Here is a 20,159-nt window from a genome sequence, read left to right as displayed (position 1 = left end):
CAGCAGAGAGAGGGATATACACATTCCACATTTAGTGATATCAAATGAGCGGCTCAGCCCGAACCCACATTCAACCTAGGAGTTTTTCGGACTTGGGTCGGTCCGAATTTTTCGAATCTATAGAACAAGTCCGAAGTCCGACACTACGGAACTCGGTGGACTTCGAACCAAAATTGACACCCTAGCAATATTCTATTTCTATATCACTATATCTAATCACTGAGACTAAAGGACAATCAAAAACTCCAAAATCAAGAGCTTGACCAGTCATCTCTCATTGGGACAAATGCAAGGAGATCATCTGATGTTCTGAAAGCACTTTCATAGTTCATACCACTCTCTGCTCCTAGTCTGATCATCCTTCATATTGCAGTGTTGTTCTACGGCCATGGCTTCTTGTCTGATCACCATTCTTGAGCCGGGTTTTCTGAAAGTTGCTGCCTTTCATATGTCCAACGATACAAGCTAAAACCTGTGTCCAAGCCAAGAGTGACAATTTCATTCACCCGTTTGGAATCACACGAGTGTAAAAGAAGTATGAATAATTCAAATTTGGAGGAGAGTTTGCATAAGCCGACAACGTTGCCTGCTTCATACTTGAACGAGTCGAGGAAAAGTCCAAGGGCGAGTCCGGTCTTCCAATAGTTAAAAATGGTGATCAAGCTCCGGATCTTGTTGATCAATGGGATGGATGCTTTGTACATTAGAGCTCCAATGCCTTCAACTACAAGCACAGCCAGTGCAGCAGAAAGCACGTCCCAGTCTCCTGTTTGTCCTATAACCGTAGAGAATGCAGTTGCAGAGTAGAAACCCACCAAGAGGAAGAACACTTTCATGGGAAGATCCTTCTTTGTCTCCTGAATTTTCACCGTTATTTTTGAGCGGAGATCTAGTATGGCTTTGATTAACCGTGGTCCTCCAGAGCTATTGCTAGAGGTAGAGGATGATGGGCTAAATCCATTGTCATCCACCGAGCTCTTTATTCTCCATGACATCCTCCTGAAATTCAGAGACACACTGTATTCAATATTGTAGGGAAGAAGATTTCATAATATCTCATTAGCAATTTACACTATGGTTGTCTGAACTCTGAATCGATATCTCGCACTAAGTTGTCGAAGGCCGATTGATGAGTAAAAAAGAACGATCATGTCATCGGTCCTCCCACATAAAAGTATAAGCCACATTTAGATGTTTGAAAGGGTATTACTTGCCTGTGATGCCTGACCAAGAAAGACCGAGCCGGATGACGAAACTGGCACAAGGTACAAAACTCCCAGCCTTTGACAAGTTTCTTAGGTAAGAAATCGGGTTTCCTTCCATATTTTGGCAATGCTACCGTGATGGCAACACCCATGAAAGAACTAAACCGTACCCGCCACCCGAGTAGGATCCGGTCCTCTGACCCAGAGGTAGCAACCTCCTAAAACCCAGAAAAATTTCAAAATATCACTCCACAAATACATCAATGTTAGATTAAAATAGCATCTTTGATGACAAAATCCAGGTATCTGATTCCAACCCCTGTATATGACCAGATGACGCCGCCGGAAAACAAAAACAAGTTAAAAAAACCCGACTTTCAATTCAAAAGACACTGGATTTTCAGCAATAATTCTCAAGCAGAGGGTTCAATCTACACACACAAAAGACATACAATTAGGTGCCACACAGCTTCATTTACAGCACATATACAATACAATTACTCCATCTTGAATACGGATTAATTGCATAAAAAAGGTGGAGAGGCAAAACATCATTGAGGCATTGTCACGAATACCTTGCACGCAACGCTGAAAAGAAAACCCTAAACTTTCCCAGCTCCGTAAATCCCTCCAAAAACACATTACATCAAATCGAGTAAAAAACCCAATTCCATATTCTACTAATCATAAATGATATCCGTGGAAACCAATTTGGACTCGAAGCAGAGAAAGAGAGATAAAAATCGTACCTTTCACGTTTTCCCGGCCATCTTTTAGGCGCAGGGCCAAGAGGGTGACGGAGCGAGAGAGGATAAACGGAATAAAGCGAGGAAGCAACGCCTACCCACGTCGGATCTGATGTCACTACACGTGCCACGTGGATCGAACCTGAACGACGTCGTTTCGGTGGTAACGCGTTAGTTATATCCATATTCGGTTATTTTGGTTTTAAGTAACCCCTGGATTATCACATCGAATTAGATTCATTATATTCGGTTTTGTTTTTGGTTATTATTGATAAAAATATTCATTTTTAGAAATATTTCGGTTATTAGGTTTGATTCGAATTTCAATTCGTTTGTTTTTCGTAAAATTATAAATACTGGGTTAATATAGTAGGGTTTGGTTCGCCGATCCATTTTGTTATTCGGTTATTAACAAATAAGGCAGCCCTATGACGCACACGTTTGAACGGCTGCGATCCATCTGAACGCGGATACTACGGTTGCCGATTTTCTTTCGGATAATCTTCTGTGCAGCTTGATCGGAAATCGAGCCGAAGATGCTTGCTTGTTTGGTAAGAAAGCGGATGAAATTTTCGGGGAATTTAGTCCAGACCTGGAAACTCGGCGGCGTGGGAGCGAGCGCAAGGGGTCGGAGAAGGATGAGCAGCGGAGCGGAAGCGGTGGTGGCGAAGGAGAGGGCGGACTGCGTGGTTATAGGCGCCGGAGTTTTGGGTTTGGCGGTGGCGCGTGAGCTCAGTCGCCGCGGCAGGGAAGTCCTGGTCTTGGACGCCGCCGCGAGTTTTGGCGCCGCCACCAGCTCCCGCAACAGCGAAGTCGTCCATGCCGGAATCTATTATCCACCCAACTCCCTCAAGGTCAAAATTCCTCCTCTAGGGTTGCTTTCACAATTCGCTACTTCAAAGAGCAATAGGGCTTGTATTGGTTATAGTTCAAGATTCATCCATTGTGCATTCAAACGATATCTGCTAAGTCATTACTTCTCAGGTTGTGGTATTGGTATATATCCTGAGAGTGAGAGTATGATATGAACAGTGCATCATTTGATCTGGGCATTGAATTCACAGGCCAAATTCTGTGTGAGAGGGAGGGAATTGCTGTATAGGTACTGCTCAGAACATGGGATCCCACACAGGAAGATGGGTAAGCTCATAGTGGCAACAGGAGCATCTGAAATACCAAAACTGGATCTGTTGATGCATCTCGGAACTCAGAACGGGGTCGCGGGCCTCAGGATGTTGGAGGGTTTCGAAGCCATGAGAATGGAACCTCGGCTCCGATGCGTGAAAGCATTGCTGTCTCCTGAATCTGGGATTCTTGATACTCATTCCCTCATGCTTTCTCTAGTGGTATGTATATAAATCCACCTGCTCGATCGTGTATGCATCTTCCTAATGCTTTTGCCTAGACAAAGAGTTTTTGATTCCATGGTTCACAGGGGTAATAAACAAACTTCAGGGTGAGGCTGAAACCGGCAAGACAACCTTCTCGTATAACACTACAGTCTTAGGTGGTCGGGTTGAAGGGAATCAGATACATTTGCATGTTGCCGAAACAAGATCTCTTGAATCATGGAATGGAGGGGAGTCTTTGTCACAGATGCAGCAGCTCGAGCTTATACCTAATCTCGTTGTTAACTCTGCGGGTTTAGCTGCACAAGCTCTCACAAAGAGATTCCATGGCATCAACCATCGTGTCATTCCTCCCTCCCATTATGCCCGTGGCTGCTACTTCATGCTCTCGGGCTCCAGAGGTCCTCCTTTCGACCACCTTGTGTATCCCATTCCCGAGGAAGGTGGTCTCGGTGTCCATTTCACGGTAGATTTGACCGGACAGGTCAAGTTTGGACCTGATGTAGAGTGGATTGATGGTGTAGACGATATATCGAGCTTCCTTAACAGGTAACTCCTCTCTCTTTTTCATATTTCTTGAAGCAAACTTTGTTTCGGATTCAAGGTACTTATACTTTCCAAGTTGTTGAATCCAGATTTGATTATGTTGTAAATCCGAAACGGGCAGAGAAATTCTACCCAGAAATCAGAAAGTACTATCCCGAGCTCAAAGATGAATCGCTGGAGCCAGGTTATTCGGGTATCCGGCCGAAACTTTCCGGTCCAAAACAGCCTCCAGCAGATTTTGTCATACAGGTAAAACCTACCTATCTTGTCCTGTATCTGATCCTAAGGACCCTTCTTATATAAACACGGGTTCTATTCTTGGCAACCTAGTTTTACTTGGCTAAAGCCCTATCAGAGTACTATGCCTGCACTAAAGCATGATCATTGAATCTGGTTAATGCAGGGAGGGGAAAGTCATGGGGTTCATGGGCTTGTTAATCTCTTTGGAATCGAATCACCGGGCTTCACTTCGAGCTTGGCTATTGCAGAACATATAGCCACCAGATTCTTGAAATGATTCTGCCTTCTACAACATCAACTTAAAAACTCTGAAAACTTGTTGTCTGAAACGATTTTTTTTTTTTGTGTGTGTGTTGCATCATATGATTGTGTCAGTCAATGTACTACTACACTTTGTGAAAATCTCATCAATGATCAAAGGCAAGAAAGTTTGCGACAGCTGAGCATAGAGTGTTCTGAATGCACAAAGAAAGAAAGATCCCTTTTTTTTCCCCTCTTCTCTTTTGTTATTTCCCCCCAGTTTTACAAGGCAAACACAAAGGAACTGACGCAGAGAAGAGAAGGGTGGAGAGGTTCAGAAAGGGGCAGAGCTCGTCCGCTGCAACTGCCGCTTTGGATCGGGTGGTGGTGGTGCACTCGGAAGGACCTTCTCCACTTCCTGTCCAGTTTATACACAGACAGAGGCCAAGTGAGCTAAAAAAAACACTGAAAAAGGTAACTGTCTGATCAAACAACTCTATACAGAATTGAAGATTTATAAAGATCTGCTTCAGCTAACACCAGCAATATCAAGAGGATTTGTCAGACTTGATTCCCCAGAACTAACAAATCGGTTTTCGTCCTCCTCCGGTGCCAGGCGATGAACTATAGAAAACGCAGCAAAACGACGTCGCAATCAGTCATTTGCTCTATTACTATCATCCTCACCAGTTGCAGGATCTTAAACCTTGGACAAACGCTTCAATACCTCGAATGTTAAAACAATATCTCCTATTCCATTGCTACCCATATCCTAAAATCCATACAAAACTTCATAACTAGTAAAATGCAGTGAATAGGAAAGTAACAATGGCAAGGTCATGACCCAAGGCTTTCCTATACCTTTTGTCTCCTTAATCTCTTATTCTCTTCCTCTAACTGCAAAACCTTGATCTCGAGCTCATGGGTGTAAGCCTGCTCATCATTGCTCAGTCAGAAGCAGAATAAAAAAACATGGGACTTAACCAATGGAAGTCACTCTCTCACCTGCTTCCTGGCTCGTGAACGAGCAGCAGACTCTCTGTTCTTGATCATTCTCTTCTGCCTCCTCTCTACTGTCTTCCCCACAACATCTCCAGATGCCACCCTATTCCGGCCAGGTGCCTGTGTATCTGACAACCCACCCATCATTGCCTGCATTTCTGAAACTGGGTATGGCATAAACGCTTGGTATTGCAGCCAAGGGCCGTGCTGAGGAATGTGTTGCCCTAAACCAGTAGGACAAGAACCTCCATTACCGGCCTCGTTCGGATCAGGGATTGTTTCTGTCACCACCCCGGCCTTCAACAACAAGTCCTCGAGCGTCATTTCACCGAGCGTCGTCGACTGCTTCTGCCTCTTATCTTTCCTCTCTTGGGCACTGCCTCCTCTCTTGCTCTGCTGAATCTCTCTCCAGACCTCATCAACTGTCTTCTTGCTAAGTTCGCCGGGCAAAGTCAAGCTTCCCTGGCGAGACAGGCCTTGTGCCGGGACATTGACCGGTGATTGGTTAGCTTCAGCAGACCAGACACTCTTGAGCAGTTCGTCGAGGTTCATGCTTCCAAGAGGCTTCCCCGAACTTGCCAAGTGGGTTTGAACCTCGCCGAGTGTTAAGCTATAGAGAGAACCTTGCCTGGGCAATGTCTGAGATTTAGGGTCTTCCATAACGCCACGCTGAGACCCCATCACCATGAAACTCCAGATAGAACAATAATGGCTATGTCTGAAAAATCGGACACTCTTAATGGCTATATCTGAAAATTTTTACCCACCAGCCATTTCGAATCAGCAAAGAAAAAGGGGAACAGAAAGATTATCTCTTTCTAGGGTGTGTAATCGTAGGACATGCGAGCTAGAGGAAGAACCAAACAAGCGGGGAGAGACGAGGAAAAGGAAGACCCATATCAGAAATCCAGTCGTATCGGCGGATAAAGAGAAGGGATCACCAGAACATGAGAAATCCGAAAGAAAACTGGAAATTGCATGCAGGCATTCGAACCCAGATGTTAAATGTCGGGCTCGGGACAACAGGAATGACAAAAATGGGAAGAGAGAGAGAGAGAGAGAGAGAGAGAGGCAGAGGGAATAAACAAACAGAGGAAGAGGTTTCTGCAGATCAAACAAAAAAGAAAGATTAAATCTAAGACAAGGTGAGAGCTTTAAAACCAGATCTAAATTTCGGAACAAAAGAAGAAGTTGGGTCCCTTTTTTCCAGAAGAGTGAGAGTGGGACACCTTCGGTCAGCGAAGAAACCACAACTCTCTCTCTCTTTCTCTCTCTCGATCGATGAAGTAAGAGAGAGAATCTTTTGTGACAGTGACACTGCAGGTACAGTGGCAAAACCCTTTTAAAGGAAATGTAAATGAGCTCTCTTTTGGAGTAAACAAGACATGGGTTATACTTTTACGCAATCTTTCCTTGTTTGGATCAGATCCAATGTCTCCTCCAATCCATTGCCTGTCAAATTAATTCTCGATTCAGGAAGCCACTTTTGCCCAAACATAAAGATGGATCTAAAGTCTGAACTGTCTGGTATTGTTTTCCGCCTATGATGTCTTAATTCGGCAATAGTCAAAGGTTTGTATGGAATTTAAAAACTTTACCATTTTTTAACAGCACAATAGAATCTTGAAATGGCCCTTTCTAGGAATGTTTCTTAAGATTTCAATCAATCTCGACAGGGGCAGAGCTCGTCCGCTGCAACTGCCGCTTTGGATCGGGTGGTGGTGGTGCACTCGGAAGGACCTTCTCCACTTCCTGTCCAGTTTATACACAGACAGAGGCCAAGTGAGCTAAAAAAAACACTGAAAAAGGTAACTGTCTGATCAAACAACTCTATACAGAATTGAAGATTTATAAAGATCTGCTTCAGCTAACACCAGCAATATCAAGAGGATTTGTCAGACTTGATTCCCCAGAACTAACAAATCGGTTTTCGTCCTCCTCCGGTGCCAGGCGATGAACTATAGAAAACGCAGCAAAACGACGTCGCAATCAGTCATTTGCTCTATTACTATCATCCTCACCAGTTGCAGGATCTTAAACCTTGGACAAACGCTTCAATACCTCGAATGTTAAAACAATATCTCCTATTCCATTGCTACCCATATCCTAAAATCCATACAAAACTTCATAACTAGTAAAATGCAGTGAATAGGAAAGTAACAATGGCAAGGTCATGACCCAAGGCTTTCCTATACCTTTTGTCTCCTTAATCTCTTATTCTCTTCCTCTAACTGCAAAACCTTGATCTCGAGCTCATGGGTGTAAGCCTGCTCATCATTGCTCAGTCAGAAGCAGAATAAAAAAACATGGGACTTAACCAATGGAAGTCACTCTCTCACCTGCTTCCTGGCTCGTGAACGAGCAGCAGACTCTCTGTTCTTGATCATTCTCTTCTGCCTCCTCTCTACTGTCTTCCCCACAACATCTCCAGATGCCACCCTATTCCGGCCAGGTGCCTGTGTATCTGACAACCCACCCATCATTGCCTGCATTTCTGAAACTGGGTATGGCATAAACGCTTGGTATTGCAGCCAAGGGCCGTGCTGAGGAATGTGTTGCCCTAAACCAGTAGGACAAGAACCTCCATTACCGGCCTCGTTCGGATCAGGGATTGTTTCTGTCACCACCCCGGCCTTCAACAACAAGTCCTCGAGCGTCATTTCACCGAGCGTCGTCGACTGCTTCTGCCTCTTATCTTTCCTCTCTTGGGCACTGCCTCCTCTCTTGCTCTGCTGAATCTCTCTCCAGACCTCATCAACTGTCTTCTTGCTAAGTTCGCCGGGCAAAGTCAAGCTTCCCTGGCGAGACAGGCCTTGTGCCGGGACATTGACCGGTGATTGGTTAGCTTCAGCAGACCAGACACTCTTGAGCAGTTCGTCGAGGTTCATGCTTCCAAGAGGCTTCCCCGAACTTGCCAAGTGGGTTTGAACCTCGCCGAGTGTTAAGCTATAGAGAGAACCTTGCCTGGGCAATGTCTGAGATTTAGGGTCTTCCATAACGCCACGCTGAGACCCCATCACCATGAAACTCCAGATAGAACAATAATGGCTATGTCTGAAAAATCGGACACTCTTAATGGCTATATCTGAAAATTTTTACCCACCAGCCATTTCGAATCAGCAAAGAAAAAGGGGAACAGAAAGATTATCTCTTTCTAGGGTGTGTAATCGTAGGACATGCGAGCTAGAGGAAGAACCAAACAAGCGGGGAGAGACGAGGAAAAGGAAGACCCATATCAGAAATCCAGTCGTATCGGCGGATAAAGAGAAGGGATCACCAGAACATGAGAAATCCGAAAGAAAACTGGAAATTGCATGCAGGCATTCGAACCCAGATGTTAAATGTCGGGCTCGGGACAACAGGAATGACAAAAATGGGAAGAGAGAGAGAGAGAGAGAGAGAGAGAGGCAGAGGGAATAAACAAACAGAGGAAGAGGTTTCTGCAGATCAAACAAAAAAGAAAGATTAAATCTAAGACAAGGTGAGAGCTTTAAAACCAGATCTAAATTTCGGAACAAAAGAAGAAGTTGGGTCCCTTTTTTCCAGAAGAGTGAGAGTGGGACACCTTCGGTCAGCGAAGAAACCACAACTCTCTCTCTCTTTCTCTCTCTCGATCGATGAAGTAAGAGAGAGAATCTTTTGTGACAGTGACACTGCAGGTACAGTGGCAAAACCCTTTTAAAGGAAATGTAAATGAGCTCTCTTTTGGAGTAAACAAGACATGGGTTATACTTTTACGCAATCTTTCCTTGTTTGGATCAGATCCAATGTCTCCTCCAATCCATTGCCTGTCAAATTAATTCTCGATTCAGGAAGCCACTTTTGCCCAAACATAAAGATGGATCTAAAGTCTGAACTGTCTGGTATTGTTTTCCGCCTATGATGTCTTAATTCGGCAATAGTCAAAGGTTTGTATGGAATTTAAAAACTTTACCATTTTTTAACAGCACAATAGAATCTTGAAATGGCCCTTTCTAGGAATGTTTCTTAAGATTTCAATCAATCTCGACAGGGGCAGAGCTCGTCCGCTGCAACTGCCGCTTTGGATCGGGTGGTGGTGGTGCACTCGGAAGGACCTTCTCCACTTCCTGTCCAGTTTATACACAGACAGAGGCCAAGTGAGCTAAAAAAAACACTGAAAAAGGTAACTGTCTGATCAAACAACTCTATACAGAATTGAAGATTTATAAAGATCTGCTTCAGCTAACACCAGCAATATCAAGAGGATTTGTCAGACTTGATTCCCCAGAACTAACAAATCGGTTTTCGTCCTCCTCCGGTGCCAGGCGATGAACTATAGAAAACGCAGCAAAACGACGTCGCAATCAGTCATTTGCTCTATTACTATCATCCTCACCAGTTGCAGGATCTTAAACCTTGGACAAACGCTTCAATACCTCGAATGTTAAAACAATATCTCCTATTCCATTGCTACCCATATCCTAAAATCCATACAAAACTTCATAACTAGTAAAATGCAGTGAATAGGAAAGTAACAATGGCAAGGTCATGACCCAAGGCTTTCCTATACCTTTTGTCTCCTTAATCTCTTATTCTCTTCCTCTAACTGCAAAACCTTGATCTCGAGCTCATGGGTGTAAGCCTGCTCATCATTGCTCAGTCAGAAGCAGAATAAAAAAACATGGGACTTAACCAATGGAAGTCACTCTCTCACCTGCTTCCTGGCTCGTGAACGAGCAGCAGACTCTCTGTTCTTGATCATTCTCTTCTGCCTCCTCTCTACTGTCTTCCCCACAACATCTCCAGATGCCACCCTATTCCGGCCAGGTGCCTGTGTATCTGACAACCCACCCATCATTGCCTGCATTTCTGAAACTGGGTATGGCATAAACGCTTGGTATTGCAGCCAAGGGCCGTGCTGAGGAATGTGTTGCCCTAAACCAGTAGGACAAGAACCTCCATTACCGGCCTCGTTCGGATCAGGGATTGTTTCTGTCACCACCCCGGCCTTCAACAACAAGTCCTCGAGCGTCATTTCACCGAGCGTCGTCGACTGCTTCTGCCTCTTATCTTTCCTCTCTTGGGCACTGCCTCCTCTCTTGCTCTGCTGAATCTCTCTCCAGACCTCATCAACTGTCTTCTTGCTAAGTTCGTTCACAGGGGTAATAAACAAACTTCAGGGTGAGGCTGAAACCGGCAAGACAACCTTCTCGTATAACACTACAGTCTTAGGTGGTCGGGTTGAAGGGAATCAGATACATTTGCATGTTGCCGAAACAAGATCTCTTGAATCATGGAATGGAGGGGAGTCTTTGTCACAGATGCAGCAGCTCGAGCTTATACCTAATCTCGTTGTTAACTCTGCGGGTTTAGCTGCACAAGCTCTCACAAAGAGATTCCATGGCATCAACCATCGTGTCATTCCTCCCTCCCATTATGCCCGTGGCTGCTACTTCATGCTCTCGGGCTCCAGAGGTCCTCCTTTCGACCACCTTGTGTATCCCATTCCCGAGGAAGGTGGTCTCGGTGTCCATTTCACGGTAGATTTGACCGGACAGGTCAAGTTTGGACCTGATGTAGAGTGGATTGATGGTGTAGACGATATATCGAGCTTCCTTAACAGGTAACTCCTCTCTCTTTTTCATATTTCTTGAAGCAAACTTTGTTTCGGATTCAAGGTACTTATACTTTCCAAGTTGTTGAATCCAGATTTGATTATGTTGTAAATCCGAAACGGGCAGAGAAATTCTACCCAGAAATCAGAAAGTACTATCCCGAGCTCAAAGATGAATCGCTGGAGCCAGGTTATTCGGGTATCCGGCCGAAACTTTCCGGTCCAAAACAGCCTCCAGCAGATTTTGTCATACAGGTAAAACCTACCTATCTTGTCCTGTATCTGATCCTAAGGACCCTTCTTATATAAACACGGGTTCTATTCTTGGCAACCTAGTTTTACTTGGCTAAAGCCCTATCAGAGTACTATGCCTGCACTAAAGCATGATCATTGAATCTGGTTAATGCAGGGAGGGGAAAGTCATGGGGTTCATGGGCTTGTTAATCTCTTTGGAATCGAATCACCGGGCTTCACTTCGAGCTTGGCTATTGCAGAACATATAGCCACCAGATTCTTGAAATGATTCTGCCTTCTACAACATCAACTTAAAAACTCTGAAAACTTGTTGTCTGAAACGATTTTTTTTTTTTGTGTGTGTGTTGCATCATATGATTGTGTCAGTCAATGTACTACTACACTTTGTGAAAATCTCATCAATGATCAAAGGCAAGAAAGTTTGCGACAGCTGAGCATAGAGTGTTCTGAATGCACAAAGAAAGAAAGATCCCTTTTTTTTCCCCTCTTCTCTTTTGTTATTTCCCCCCAGTTTTACAAGGCAAACACAAAGGAACTGACGCAGAGAAGAGAAGGGTGGAGAGGTTCAGAAAGGGGCAGAGCTCGTCCGCTGCAACTGCCGCTTTGGATCGGGTGGTGGTGGTGCACTCGGAAGGACCTTCTCCACTTCCTGTCCAGTTTATACACAGACAGAGGCCAAGTGAGCTAAAAAAAACACTGAAAAAGGTAACTGTCTGATCAAACAACTCTATACAGAATTGAAGATTTATAAAGATCTGCTTCAGCTAACACCAGCAATATCAAGAGGATTTGTCAGACTTGATTCCCCAGAACTAACAAATCGGTTTTCGTCCTCCTCCGGTGCCAGGCGATGAACTATAGAAAACGCAGCAAAACGACGTCGCAATCAGTCATTTGCTCTATTACTATCATCCTCACCAGTTGCAGGATCTTAAACCTTGGACAAACGCTTCAATACCTCGAATGTTAAAACAATATCTCCTATTCCATTGCTACCCATATCCTAAAATCCATACAAAACTTCATAACTAGTAAAATGCAGTGAATAGGAAAGTAACAATGGCAAGGTCATGACCCAAGGCTTTCCTATACCTTTTGTCTCCTTAATCTCTTATTCTCTTCCTCTAACTGCAAAACCTTGATCTCGAGCTCATGGGTGTAAGCCTGCTCATCATTGCTCAGTCAGAAGCAGAATAAAAAAACATGGGACTTAACCAATGGAAGTCACTCTCTCACCTGCTTCCTGGCTCGTGAACGAGCAGCAGACTCTCTGTTCTTGATCATTCTCTTCTGCCTCCTCTCTACTGTCTTCCCCACAACATCTCCAGATGCCACCCTATTCCGGCCAGGTGCCTGTGTATCTGACAACCCACCCATCATTGCCTGCATTTCTGAAACTGGGTATGGCATAAACGCTTGGTATTGCAGCCAAGGGCCGTGCTGAGGAATGTGTTGCCCTAAACCAGTAGGACAAGAACCTCCATTACCGGCCTCGTTCGGATCAGGGATTGTTTCTGTCACCACCCCGGCCTTCAACAACAAGTCCTCGAGCGTCATTTCACCGAGCGTCGTCGACTGCTTCTGCCTCTTATCTTTCCTCTCTTGGGCACTGCCTCCTCTCTTGCTCTGCTGAATCTCTCTCCAGACCTCATCAACTGTCTTCTTGCTAAGTTCGTTCACAGGGGTAATAAACAAACTTCAGGGTGAGGCTGAAACCGGCAAGACAACCTTCTCGTATAACACTACAGTCTTAGGTGGTCGGGTTGAAGGGAATCAGATACATTTGCATGTTGCCGAAACAAGATCTCTTGAATCATGGAATGGAGGGGAGTCTTTGTCACAGATGCAGCAGCTCGAGCTTATACCTAATCTCGTTGTTAACTCTGCGGGTTTAGCTGCACAAGCTCTCACAAAGAGATTCCATGGCATCAACCATCGTGTCATTCCTCCCTCCCATTATGCCCGTGGCTGCTACTTCATGCTCTCGGGCTCCAGAGGTCCTCCTTTCGACCACCTTGTGTATCCCATTCCCGAGGAAGGTGGTCTCGGTGTCCATTTCACGGTAGATTTGACCGGACAGGTCAAGTTTGGACCTGATGTAGAGTGGATTGATGGTGTAGACGATATATCGAGCTTCCTTAACAGGTAACTCCTCTCTCTTTTTCATATTTCTTGAAGCAAACTTTGTTTCGGATTCAAGGTACTTATACTTTCCAAGTTGTTGAATCCAGATTTGATTATGTTGTAAATCCGAAACGGGCAGAGAAATTCTACCCAGAAATCAGAAAGTACTATCCCGAGCTCAAAGATGAATCGCTGGAGCCAGGTTATTCGGGTATCCGGCCGAAACTTTCCGGTCCAAAACAGCCTCCAGCAGATTTTGTCATACAGGTAAAACCTACCTATCTTGTCCTGTATCTGATCCTAAGGACCCTTCTTATATAAACACGGGTTCTATTCTTGGCAACCTAGTTTTACTTGGCTAAAGCCCTATCAGAGTACTATGCCTGCACTAAAGCATGATCATTGAATCTGGTTAATGCAGGGAGGGGAAAGTCATGGGGTTCATGGGCTTGTTAATCTCTTTGGAATCGAATCACCGGGCTTCACTTCGAGCTTGGCTATTGCAGAACATATAGCCACCAGATTCTTGAAATGATTCTGCCTTCTACAACATCAACTTAAAAACTCTGAAAACTTGTTGTCTGAAACGATTTTTTTTTTTTGTGTGTGTGTTGCATCATATGATTGTGTCAGTCAATGTACTACTACACTTTGTGAAAATCTCATCAATGATCAAAGGCAAGAAAGTTTGCGACAGCTGAGCATAGAGTGTTCTGAATGCACAAAGAAAGAAAGATCCCTTTTTTTTCCCCTCTTCTCTTTTGTTATTTCCCCCCAGTTTTACAAGGCAAACACAAAGGAACTGACGCAGAGAAGAGAAGGGTGGAGAGGTTCAGAAAGGGGCAGAGCTCGTCCGCTGCAACTGCCGCTTTGGATCGGGTGGTGGTGGTGCACTCGGAAGGACCTTCTCCACTTCCTGTCCAGTTTATACACAGACAGAGGCCAAGTGAGCTAAAAAAAACACTGAAAAAGGTAACTGTCTGATCAAACAACTCTATACAGAATTGAAGATTTATAAAGATCTGCTTCAGCTAACACCAGCAATATCAAGAGGATTTGTCAGACTTGATTCCCCAGAACTAACAAATCGGTTTTCGTCCTCCTCCGGTGCCAGGCGATGAACTATAGAAAACGCAGCAAAACGACGTCGCAATCAGTCATTTGCTCTATTACTATCATCCTCACCAGTTGCAGGATCTTAAACCTTGGACAAACGCTTCAATACCTCGAATGTTAAAACAATATCTCCTATTCCATTGCTACCCATATCCTAAAATCCATACAAAACTTCATAACTAGTAAAATGCAGTGAATAGGAAAGTAACAATGGCAAGGTCATGACCCAAGGCTTTCCTATACCTTTTGTCTCCTTAATCTCTTATTCTCTTCCTCTAACTGCAAAACCTTGATCTCGAGCTCATGGGTGTAAGCCTGCTCATCATTGCTCAGTCAGAAGCAGAATAAAAAAACATGGGACTTAACCAATGGAAGTCACTCTCTCACCTGCTTCCTGGCTCGTGAACGAGCAGCAGACTCTCTGTTCTTGATCATTCTCTTCTGCCTCCTCTCTACTGTCTTCCCCACAACATCTCCAGATGCCACCCTATTCCGGCCAGGTGCCTGTGTATCTGACAACCCACCCATCATTGCCTGCATTTCTGAAACTGGGTATGGCATAAACGCTTGGTATTGCAGCCAAGGGCCGTGCTGAGGAATGTGTTGCCCTAAACCAGTAGGACAAGAACCTCCATTACCGGCCTCGTTCGGATCAGGGATTGTTTCTGTCACCACCCCGGCCTTCAACAACAAGTCCTCGAGCGTCATTTCACCGAGCGTCGTCGACTGCTTCTGCCTCTTATCTTTCCTCTCTTGGGCACTGCCTCCTCTCTTGCTCTGCTGAATCTCTCTCCAGACCTCATCAACTGTCTTCTTGCTAAGTTCGTTCACAGGGGTAATAAACAAACTTCAGGGTGAGGCTGAAACCGGCAAGACAACCTTCTCGTATAACACTACAGTCTTAGGTGGTCGGGTTGAAGGGAATCAGATACATTTGCATGTTGCCGAAACAAGATCTCTTGAATCATGGAATGGAGGGGAGTCTTTGTCACAGATGCAGCAGCTCGAGCTTATACCTAATCTCGTTGTTAACTCTGCGGGTTTAGCTGCACAAGCTCTCACAAAGAGATTCCATGGCATCAACCATCGTGTCATTCCTCCCTCCCATTATGCCCGTGGCTGCTACTTCATGCTCTCGGGCTCCAGAGGTCCTCCTTTCGACCACCTTGTGTATCCCATTCCCGAGGAAGGTGGTCTCGGTGTCCATTTCACGGTAGATTTGACCGGACAGGTCAAGTTTGGACCTGATGTAGAGTGGATTGATGGTGTAGACGATATATCGAGCTTCCTTAACAGGTAACTCCTCTCTCTTTTTCATATTTCTTGAAGCAAACTTTGTTTCGGATTCAAGGTACTTATACTTTCCAAGTTGTTGAATCCAGATTTGATTATGTTGTAAATCCGAAACGGGCAGAGAAATTCTACCCAGAAATCAGAAAGTACTATCCCGAGCTCAAAGATGAATCGCTGGAGCCAGGTTATTCGGGTATCCGGCCGAAACTTTCCGGTCCAAAACAGCCTCCAGCAGATTTTGTCATACAGGTAAACCCTACCTATCTTGTCCTGTATCTGATCCTAAGGACCCTTCTTATATAAACACGGGTTCTATTCTTGGCAACCTAGTTTTACTTGGCTAAAGCCCTATCAGAGTACTATGCCTGCACTAAAGCATGATCATTGAATCTGGTTAATGCAGGGAGGGGAAAGTCATGGGGTTCATGGGCTTGTTAATCTCTTTGGAATCGAATCACCGGGCTTCACTTCGAGCTTGGCTATTGCAGAACATATAGCCACCAGATTCTTGAAATGATTCTGCCTTCTACAACATCAACTTAAAAACTCTGAAAACTTGTTGTCTGAAACGATTTTTTTTTTTTGTGTGTGTGTTGCATCATATGATTGTGTCAGTCAATGTACTACTACACTTTGTGAAAATCTCATCAATGATCAAAGGCAAGAAAGTTTGCGACAGCTGAGCATAGAGTGTTCTGAATGCACAAAGAAAGAAAGATCCCTTTTTTTTCCCCTCTTCTCTTTTGTTATTTCCCCCCAGTTTTACAAGGCAAACACAAAGGAACTGACGCAGAGAAGAGAAGGGTGGAGAGGTTCAGAAAGGGGCAGAGCTCGTCCGCTGCAACTGCCGCTTTGGATCGGGTGGTGGTGGTGCACTCGGAAGGACCTTCTCCACTTCCTGTCCAGTTTATACACAGACAGAGGCCAAGTGAGCTAAAAAAAACACTGAAAAAGGTAACTGTCTGATCAAACAACTCTATACAGAATTGAAGATTTATAAAGATCTGCTTCAGCTAACACCAGCAATATCAAGAGGATTTGTCAGACTTGATTCCCCAGAACTAACAAATCGGTTTTCGTCCTCCTCCGGTGCCAGGCGATGAACTATAGAAAACGCAGCAAAACGACGTCGCAATCAGTCATTTGCTCTATTACTATCATCCTCACCAGTTGCAGGATCTTAAACCTTGGACAAACGCTTCAATACCTCGAATGTTAAAACAATATCTCCTATTCCATTGCTACCCATATCCTAAAATCCATACAAAACTTCATAACTAGTAAAATGCAGTGAATAGGAAAGTAACAATGGCAAGGTCATGACCCAAGGCTTTCCTATACCTTTTGTCTCCTTAATCTCTTATTCTCTTCCTCTAACTGCAAAACCTTGATCTCGAGCTCATGGGTGTAAGCCTGCTCATCATTGCTCAGTCAGAAGCAGAATAAAAAAACATGGGACTTAACCAATGGAAGTCACTCTCTCACCTGCTTCCTGATAATAATAATAATAATTATTATTATTATTATTATTATTATTATTATTATTATTATTATTATTATTATTATTATTATTATTATTATTATTATTCATGTGTTTTTTCTTCTCTTAATCTCACTAGATCGAACTGAGCGACTTGCAGAGAAACGAATGCCTTCAATGCCATTGGTTTTCAATTATTAATTTCCAAATGAATATTTAAAAATAAAAAACTCGCATAAAACCAAAAATGATTAACTACGAATATCTAATCAACTTGTCAAAATAATTAGGGGTGTGCGTTTTAATTCGGTTCCGAAGAACAGAACCGAACTGGAAAATACGTCCGGGCTCGTGAACGAGCAGCAGACTCTCTGTTCTTGATCATTCTCTTCTGCCTCCTCTCTACTGTCTTCCCCACAACATCTCCAGATGCCACCCTATTCCGGCCAGGTGCCTGTGTATCTGACAACCCACCCATCATTGCCTGCATTTCTGAAACTGGGTATGGCATAAACGCTTGGTATTGCAGCCAAGGGCCGTGCTGAGGAATGTGTTGCCCTAAACCAGTAGGACAAGAACCTCCATTACCGGCCTCGTTCGGATCAGGGATTGTTTCTGTCACCACCCCGGCCTTCAACAACAAGTCCTCGAGCGTCATTTCACCGAGCGTCGTCGACTGCTTCTGCCTCTTATCTTTCCTCTCTTGGGCACTGCCTCCTCTCTTGCTCTGCTGAATCTCTCTCCAGACCTCATCAACTGTCTTCTTGCTAAGTTCGCCGGGCAAAGTCAAGCTTCCCTGGCGAGACAGGCCTTGTGCCGGGACATTGACCGGTGATTGGTTAGCTTCAGCAGACCAGACACTCTTGAGCAGTTCGTCGAGGTTCATGCTTCCAAGAGGCTTCCCCGAACTTGCCAAGTGGGTTTGAACCTCGCCGAGTGTTAAGCTATAGAGAGAACCTTGCCTGGGCAATGTCTGAGATTTAGGGTCTTCCATAACGCCACGCTGAGACCCCATCACCATGAAACTCCAGATAGAACAATAATGGCTATGTCTGAAAAATCGGACACTCTTAATGGCTATATCTGAAAATTTTTACCCACCAGCCATTTCGAATCAGCAAAGAAAAAGGGGAACAGAAAGATTATCTCTTTCTAGGGTGTGTAATCGTAGGACATGCGAGCTAGAGGAAGAACCAAACAAGCGGGGAGAGACGAGGAAAAGGAAGACCCATATCAGAAATCCAGTCGTATCGGCGGATAAAGAGAAGGGATCACCAGAACATGAGAAATCCGAAAGAAAACTGGAAATTGCATGCAGGCATTCGAACCCAGATGTTAAATGTCGGGCTCGGGACAACAGGAATGACAAAAATGGGAAGAGAGAGAGAGAGAGAGAGAGAGAGAGGCAGAGGGAATAAACAAACAGAGGAAGAGGTTTCTGCAGATCAAACAAAAAAGAAAGATTAAATCTAAGACAAGGTGAGAGCTTTAAAACCAGATCTAAATTTCGGAACAAAAGAAGAAGTTGGGTCCCTTTTTTCCAGAAGAGTGAGAGTGGGACACCTTCGGTCAGCGAAGAAACCACAACTCTCTCTCTCTTTCTCTCTCTCGATCGATGAAGTAAGAGAGAGAATCTTTTGTGACAGTGACACTGCAGGTACAGTGGCAAAACCCTTTTAAAGGAAATGTAAATGAGCTCTCTTTTGGAGTAAACAAGACATGGGTTATACTTTTACGCAATCTTTCCTTGTTTGGATCAGATCCAATGTCTCCTCCAATCCATTGCCTGTCAAATTAATTCTCGATTCAGGAAGCCACTTTTGCCCAAACATAAAGATGGATCTAAAGTCTGAACTGTCTGGTATTGTTTTCCGCCTATGATGTCTTAATTCGGCAATAGTCAAAGGTTTGTATGGAATTTAAAAACTTTACCATTTTTTAACAGCACAATAGAATCTTGAAATGGCCCTTTCTAGGAATGTTTCTTAAGATTTCAATCAATCTCGACCCATGATTTCATCCCCACCCTAAACCATAAACAATGAACATGTTTCTTCAAGAGAGAGAGAGAGAGACAAACTCAGAGAGGGACCACGTGGGAGCTGTTTCTTTGACGGGTGGGGGAACTGAGTGCATGAGGATCCGCGTGTGCCTCCTCTCCACGGAGGTCTCCCACGTGTTACTGTTCAAACCCTCAATATTCGAAAACTCAATATTCTACATTTTCATATTTTAAAACAAAAGCCCTTCTGTCAGCCAATTCACAAATAATAATAATGACAATTAAGGTATAGATTCGTGAAAAACGCCTGACATCTCTTTGACTCAGCATCACACCTTCTCAACACTTCATAGAATCATCAGTCATTACACACAGTCACACACACATACATACGTACGCACGCACGTCCGTCCGTACGTCCAAAATGGTCAATGCCCTCCTAAACCCAAAACAAACAAAAAAAGACTTTCAGAAAATAATGCAGCATTAGTCGTTTCCTCCGCCCCCTAAACCAAAACTGACCCAATGATGATGTTTACAACACCATGACACGCCAAGGCTATGAAGACAGATCTTGGTAAACTAATCTACTTAACTAGCAAGATGTTAAATTCAATAGAACTACTTTAATTGAAGCTATACAGATCTTAGAAAGCATAATAGTGATAACTATATATATATATATACACACACACTATATAGATCTTATGAAAACCCTTTTAACCGAACCCTCTCCCATGGCAGTTGGTGGCCTCTTGGCCTCTCTAGCTGTTCCTGGAGTCAGCTGTGTTGGTATCAGAAAGAGTACATCCTCAGGTTGCAAAACCATAGAGTGACTCAAACCTTCTTCCTTCACCCATGGCCCAAAAAACAAGAACCCTTCTGCCTTCAAAACACAAATGGAGAGACAGAGAGTGTTCCCAATCCCACTAGGAGAGTACCTTACCTATAATCATGGTAACTCTTATTTTTTTGTCTGACTGGAC

At 44.1% G+C, this 20,159-nt stretch overlaps 9 protein-coding genes across 13 annotated transcripts; 3 read left to right on the top strand and 6 right to left on the bottom strand.

Annotated features, from left to right (window-relative positions):
- Positions 1–30: 30 nt before the first annotated feature.
- LOC104803252 (ycf20-like protein) lies at positions 31–2,062 on the bottom strand. Of its 3 annotated transcripts, none has more exons than XM_010527158.2 (4): positions 1,955–2,062; positions 1,215–1,423; positions 587–999; positions 31–472 (listed from the first exon to the last, which is right to left on the bottom strand). In XM_010527158.2, the coding sequence occupies exons 2-4, from the start codon at positions 1,355–1,357 to the stop codon at positions 405–407; spliced, it is 624 nt and encodes a 207-aa protein (XP_010525460.1). In that variant the 5' UTR covers positions 1,358–1,423; positions 1,955–2,062; the 3' UTR covers positions 31–404. The 3 variants fall into 3 exon arrangements, with proteins under 3 accessions (XP_010525460.1, XP_010525462.1, XP_010525461.1); XM_010527160.2 differs by having other exon boundaries at positions 598–999; positions 1,955–2,061; XM_010527159.1 differs by lacking the exon at positions 1,955–2,062 and adding an exon at positions 1,781–1,927.
- A 266-nt stretch (positions 2,063–2,328) lies between these two features.
- Positions 2,329–4,524, top strand: LOC104803249 (L-2-hydroxyglutarate dehydrogenase, mitochondrial-like). Its single transcript, XM_010527155.2, has 5 exons — positions 2,329–2,805; positions 3,016–3,297; positions 3,407–3,849; positions 3,936–4,095; positions 4,250–4,524. Exons 1-5 carry the CDS (start codon positions 2,488–2,490, stop codon positions 4,361–4,363), a joined length of 1,317 nt encoding a protein of 438 aa, XP_010525457.1. The 5' UTR covers positions 2,329–2,487; the 3' UTR covers positions 4,364–4,524.
- Positions 4,453–6,019, bottom strand: LOC104803250 (ABSCISIC ACID-INSENSITIVE 5-like protein 2). Of its 2 annotated transcripts, none has more exons than XM_010527156.1 (3): positions 5,332–6,019; positions 5,188–5,259; positions 4,453–4,744 (listed from the first exon to the last, which is right to left on the bottom strand). In XM_010527156.1, the coding sequence occupies exons 1-3, from the start codon at positions 6,013–6,015 to the stop codon at positions 4,661–4,663; spliced, it is 840 nt and encodes a 279-aa protein (XP_010525458.1). In that variant the 5' UTR covers positions 6,016–6,019; the 3' UTR covers positions 4,453–4,660. The 2 variants fall into 2 exon arrangements, with proteins under 2 accessions (XP_010525458.1, XP_019056829.1); XM_019201284.1 differs by lacking the exon at positions 4,453–4,744 and adding an exon at positions 5,062–5,118 and having other exon boundaries at positions 5,184–5,259.
- A 1,378-nt stretch (positions 6,020–7,397) lies between these two features.
- Positions 7,398–8,355, bottom strand: LOC104803251 (ABSCISIC ACID-INSENSITIVE 5-like protein 2). Its single transcript, XM_019201285.1, has 3 exons — positions 7,668–8,355; positions 7,520–7,595; positions 7,398–7,454 (listed from the first exon to the last, which is right to left on the bottom strand). Coding segments are annotated over exons 1-3 (762 nt in total). The 5' UTR covers positions 8,352–8,355; the 3' UTR covers positions 7,398–7,452.
- A 968-nt stretch (positions 8,356–9,323) lies between these two features.
- LOC104803304 (ABSCISIC ACID-INSENSITIVE 5-like protein 2) lies at positions 9,324–10,438 on the bottom strand (the record flags this gene model as incomplete). The annotated part of the gene is made up of 3 exons (XM_010527225.1): positions 9,324–9,416; positions 9,860–9,931; positions 10,004–10,438. Coding segments are annotated over 3 exons (600 nt in total), but the record flags the coding sequence as incomplete, so codon positions are not given.
- Positions 10,439–10,445: 7 nt separating this feature from the next.
- On the top strand, positions 10,446–11,587 carry LOC104803303 (L-2-hydroxyglutarate dehydrogenase, mitochondrial-like; the record flags this gene model as incomplete). The annotated part of the gene is made up of 3 exons (XM_010527223.1): positions 10,446–10,912; positions 10,999–11,158; positions 11,313–11,587. Coding segments are annotated over 3 exons (741 nt in total), but the record flags the coding sequence as incomplete, so codon positions are not given.
- Positions 11,516–12,838, bottom strand: LOC104803302 (ABSCISIC ACID-INSENSITIVE 5-like protein 2; the record flags this gene model as incomplete). Its single annotated transcript, XM_010527222.2, has 3 exons — positions 11,516–11,807; positions 12,251–12,322; positions 12,395–12,838. Coding segments are annotated over 3 exons (600 nt in total), but the record flags the coding sequence as incomplete, so codon positions are not given.
- A 3-nt stretch (positions 12,839–12,841) lies between these two features.
- LOC104803301 (L-2-hydroxyglutarate dehydrogenase, mitochondrial-like) lies at positions 12,842–13,978 on the top strand. Its single transcript, XM_010527221.2, has 3 exons — positions 12,842–13,303; positions 13,390–13,549; positions 13,704–13,978. The coding sequence occupies exons 1-3, from the start codon at positions 13,002–13,004 to the stop codon at positions 13,815–13,817; spliced, it is 576 nt and encodes a 191-aa protein (XP_010525523.2). The 5' UTR covers positions 12,842–13,001; the 3' UTR covers positions 13,818–13,978.
- On the bottom strand, positions 13,907–18,196 carry LOC104803248 (ABSCISIC ACID-INSENSITIVE 5-like protein 2). Of its 2 annotated transcripts, XM_019201283.1 has the most exons (4): positions 17,908–18,196; positions 14,786–15,184; positions 14,642–14,713; positions 13,907–14,198 (listed from the first exon to the last, which is right to left on the bottom strand). In XM_019201283.1, exons 1-4 carry the CDS (start codon positions 18,190–18,192, stop codon positions 14,115–14,117), a joined length of 840 nt encoding a protein of 279 aa, XP_019056828.1. In that variant the 5' UTR covers positions 18,193–18,196; the 3' UTR covers positions 13,907–14,114. The 2 variants fall into 2 exon arrangements, with proteins under 2 accessions (XP_019056828.1, XP_010525455.1); XM_010527153.2 differs by lacking the exons at positions 13,907–14,198; positions 14,642–14,713; positions 14,786–15,184 and adding exons at positions 16,279–16,589; positions 17,033–17,117 and having other exon boundaries at positions 17,513–18,196.
- Positions 18,197–20,159: the final 1,963 nt, after the last annotated feature.

Source organism: Tarenaya hassleriana, unplaced genomic scaffold (genome assembly GCF_000463585.1).
Source record: "Tarenaya hassleriana unplaced genomic scaffold, ASM46358v1 Cleome82, whole genome shotgun sequence".
Classification (NCBI taxonomy): Eukaryota; Viridiplantae; Streptophyta; class Magnoliopsida; order Brassicales; family Cleomaceae; genus Tarenaya; species Tarenaya hassleriana.
Note: the sequence above shows the minus strand (reverse complement) of the source record. Positions and strands in the feature narration are given on the sequence as shown.

Bases quoted from the DNA above. Each gene is read 5' to 3' on its own strand.
- LOC104803252 (XM_010527158.2), bottom strand. From the start codon at position 1,357: ATGGGTGTTGCCATCACGGTAGCATTGCCAAAATATGGAAGGAAACCC. The intron at 1,000-1,214 runs GCAAGTAATACC...TCTGAATTTCAG, and splicing joins TTCTTGGTCAGGCATCACAG to GAGGATGTCATGGAGAATAA. The intron at 473-586 runs GCAACGTTGTCG...GCTTGGACACAG, and splicing joins CTCGTTCAAGTATGAAGCAG to GTTTTAGCTTGTATCGTTGG.
- LOC104803249 (XM_010527155.2), top strand. From the start codon at position 2,488: ATGCTTGCTTGTTTGGTAAGAAAGCGGATGAAATTTTCGGGGAATTTA. The intron at 3,850-3,935 runs GTAACTCCTCTC...TGTTGAATCCAG, and splicing joins ATATCGAGCTTCCTTAACAG to ATTTGATTATGTTGTAAATC. The intron at 4,096-4,249 runs GTAAAACCTACC...TGGTTAATGCAG, and splicing joins CAGCAGATTTTGTCATACAG to GGAGGGGAAAGTCATGGGGT.
- LOC104803250 (XM_010527156.1), bottom strand. From the start codon at position 6,015: ATGGTGATGGGGTCTCAGCGTGGCGTTATGGAAGACCCTAAATCTCAG. The intron at 5,260-5,331 runs GTGAGAGAGTGA...AATGATGAGCAG, and splicing joins GTTCACGAGCCAGGAAGCAG to GCTTACACCCATGAGCTCGA. The intron at 4,745-5,187 runs GTATAGGAAAGC...TAAACTGGACAG, and splicing joins AGAGATTAAGGAGACAAAAG to GAAGTGGAGAAGGTCCTTCC.
- LOC104803251 (XM_019201285.1), bottom strand. From the start codon at position 8,351: ATGGTGATGGGGTCTCAGCGTGGCGTTATGGAAGACCCTAAATCTCAG. The intron at 7,596-7,667 runs GTGAGAGAGTGA...AATGATGAGCAG, and splicing joins GTTCACGAGCCAGGAAGCAG to GCTTACACCCATGAGCTCGA.
- LOC104803301 (XM_010527221.2), top strand. From the start codon at position 13,002: ATGCAGCAGCTCGAGCTTATACCTAATCTCGTTGTTAACTCTGCGGGT. The intron at 13,304-13,389 runs GTAACTCCTCTC...TGTTGAATCCAG, and splicing joins ATATCGAGCTTCCTTAACAG to ATTTGATTATGTTGTAAATC. The intron at 13,550-13,703 runs GTAAAACCTACC...TGGTTAATGCAG, and splicing joins CAGCAGATTTTGTCATACAG to GGAGGGGAAAGTCATGGGGT.
- LOC104803248 (XM_010527153.2), bottom strand. From the start codon at position 18,192: ATGGTGATGGGGTCTCAGCGTGGCGTTATGGAAGACCCTAAATCTCAG. The intron at 17,118-17,512 runs GTATTTTCCAGT...CTTCTGACTGAG, and splicing joins GCTCGTTCACGAGCCCGGAC to CAATGATGAGCAGGCTTACA. The intron at 16,590-17,032 runs GTATAGGAAAGC...TAAACTGGACAG, and splicing joins AGAGATTAAGGAGACAAAAG to GAAGTGGAGAAGGTCCTTCC.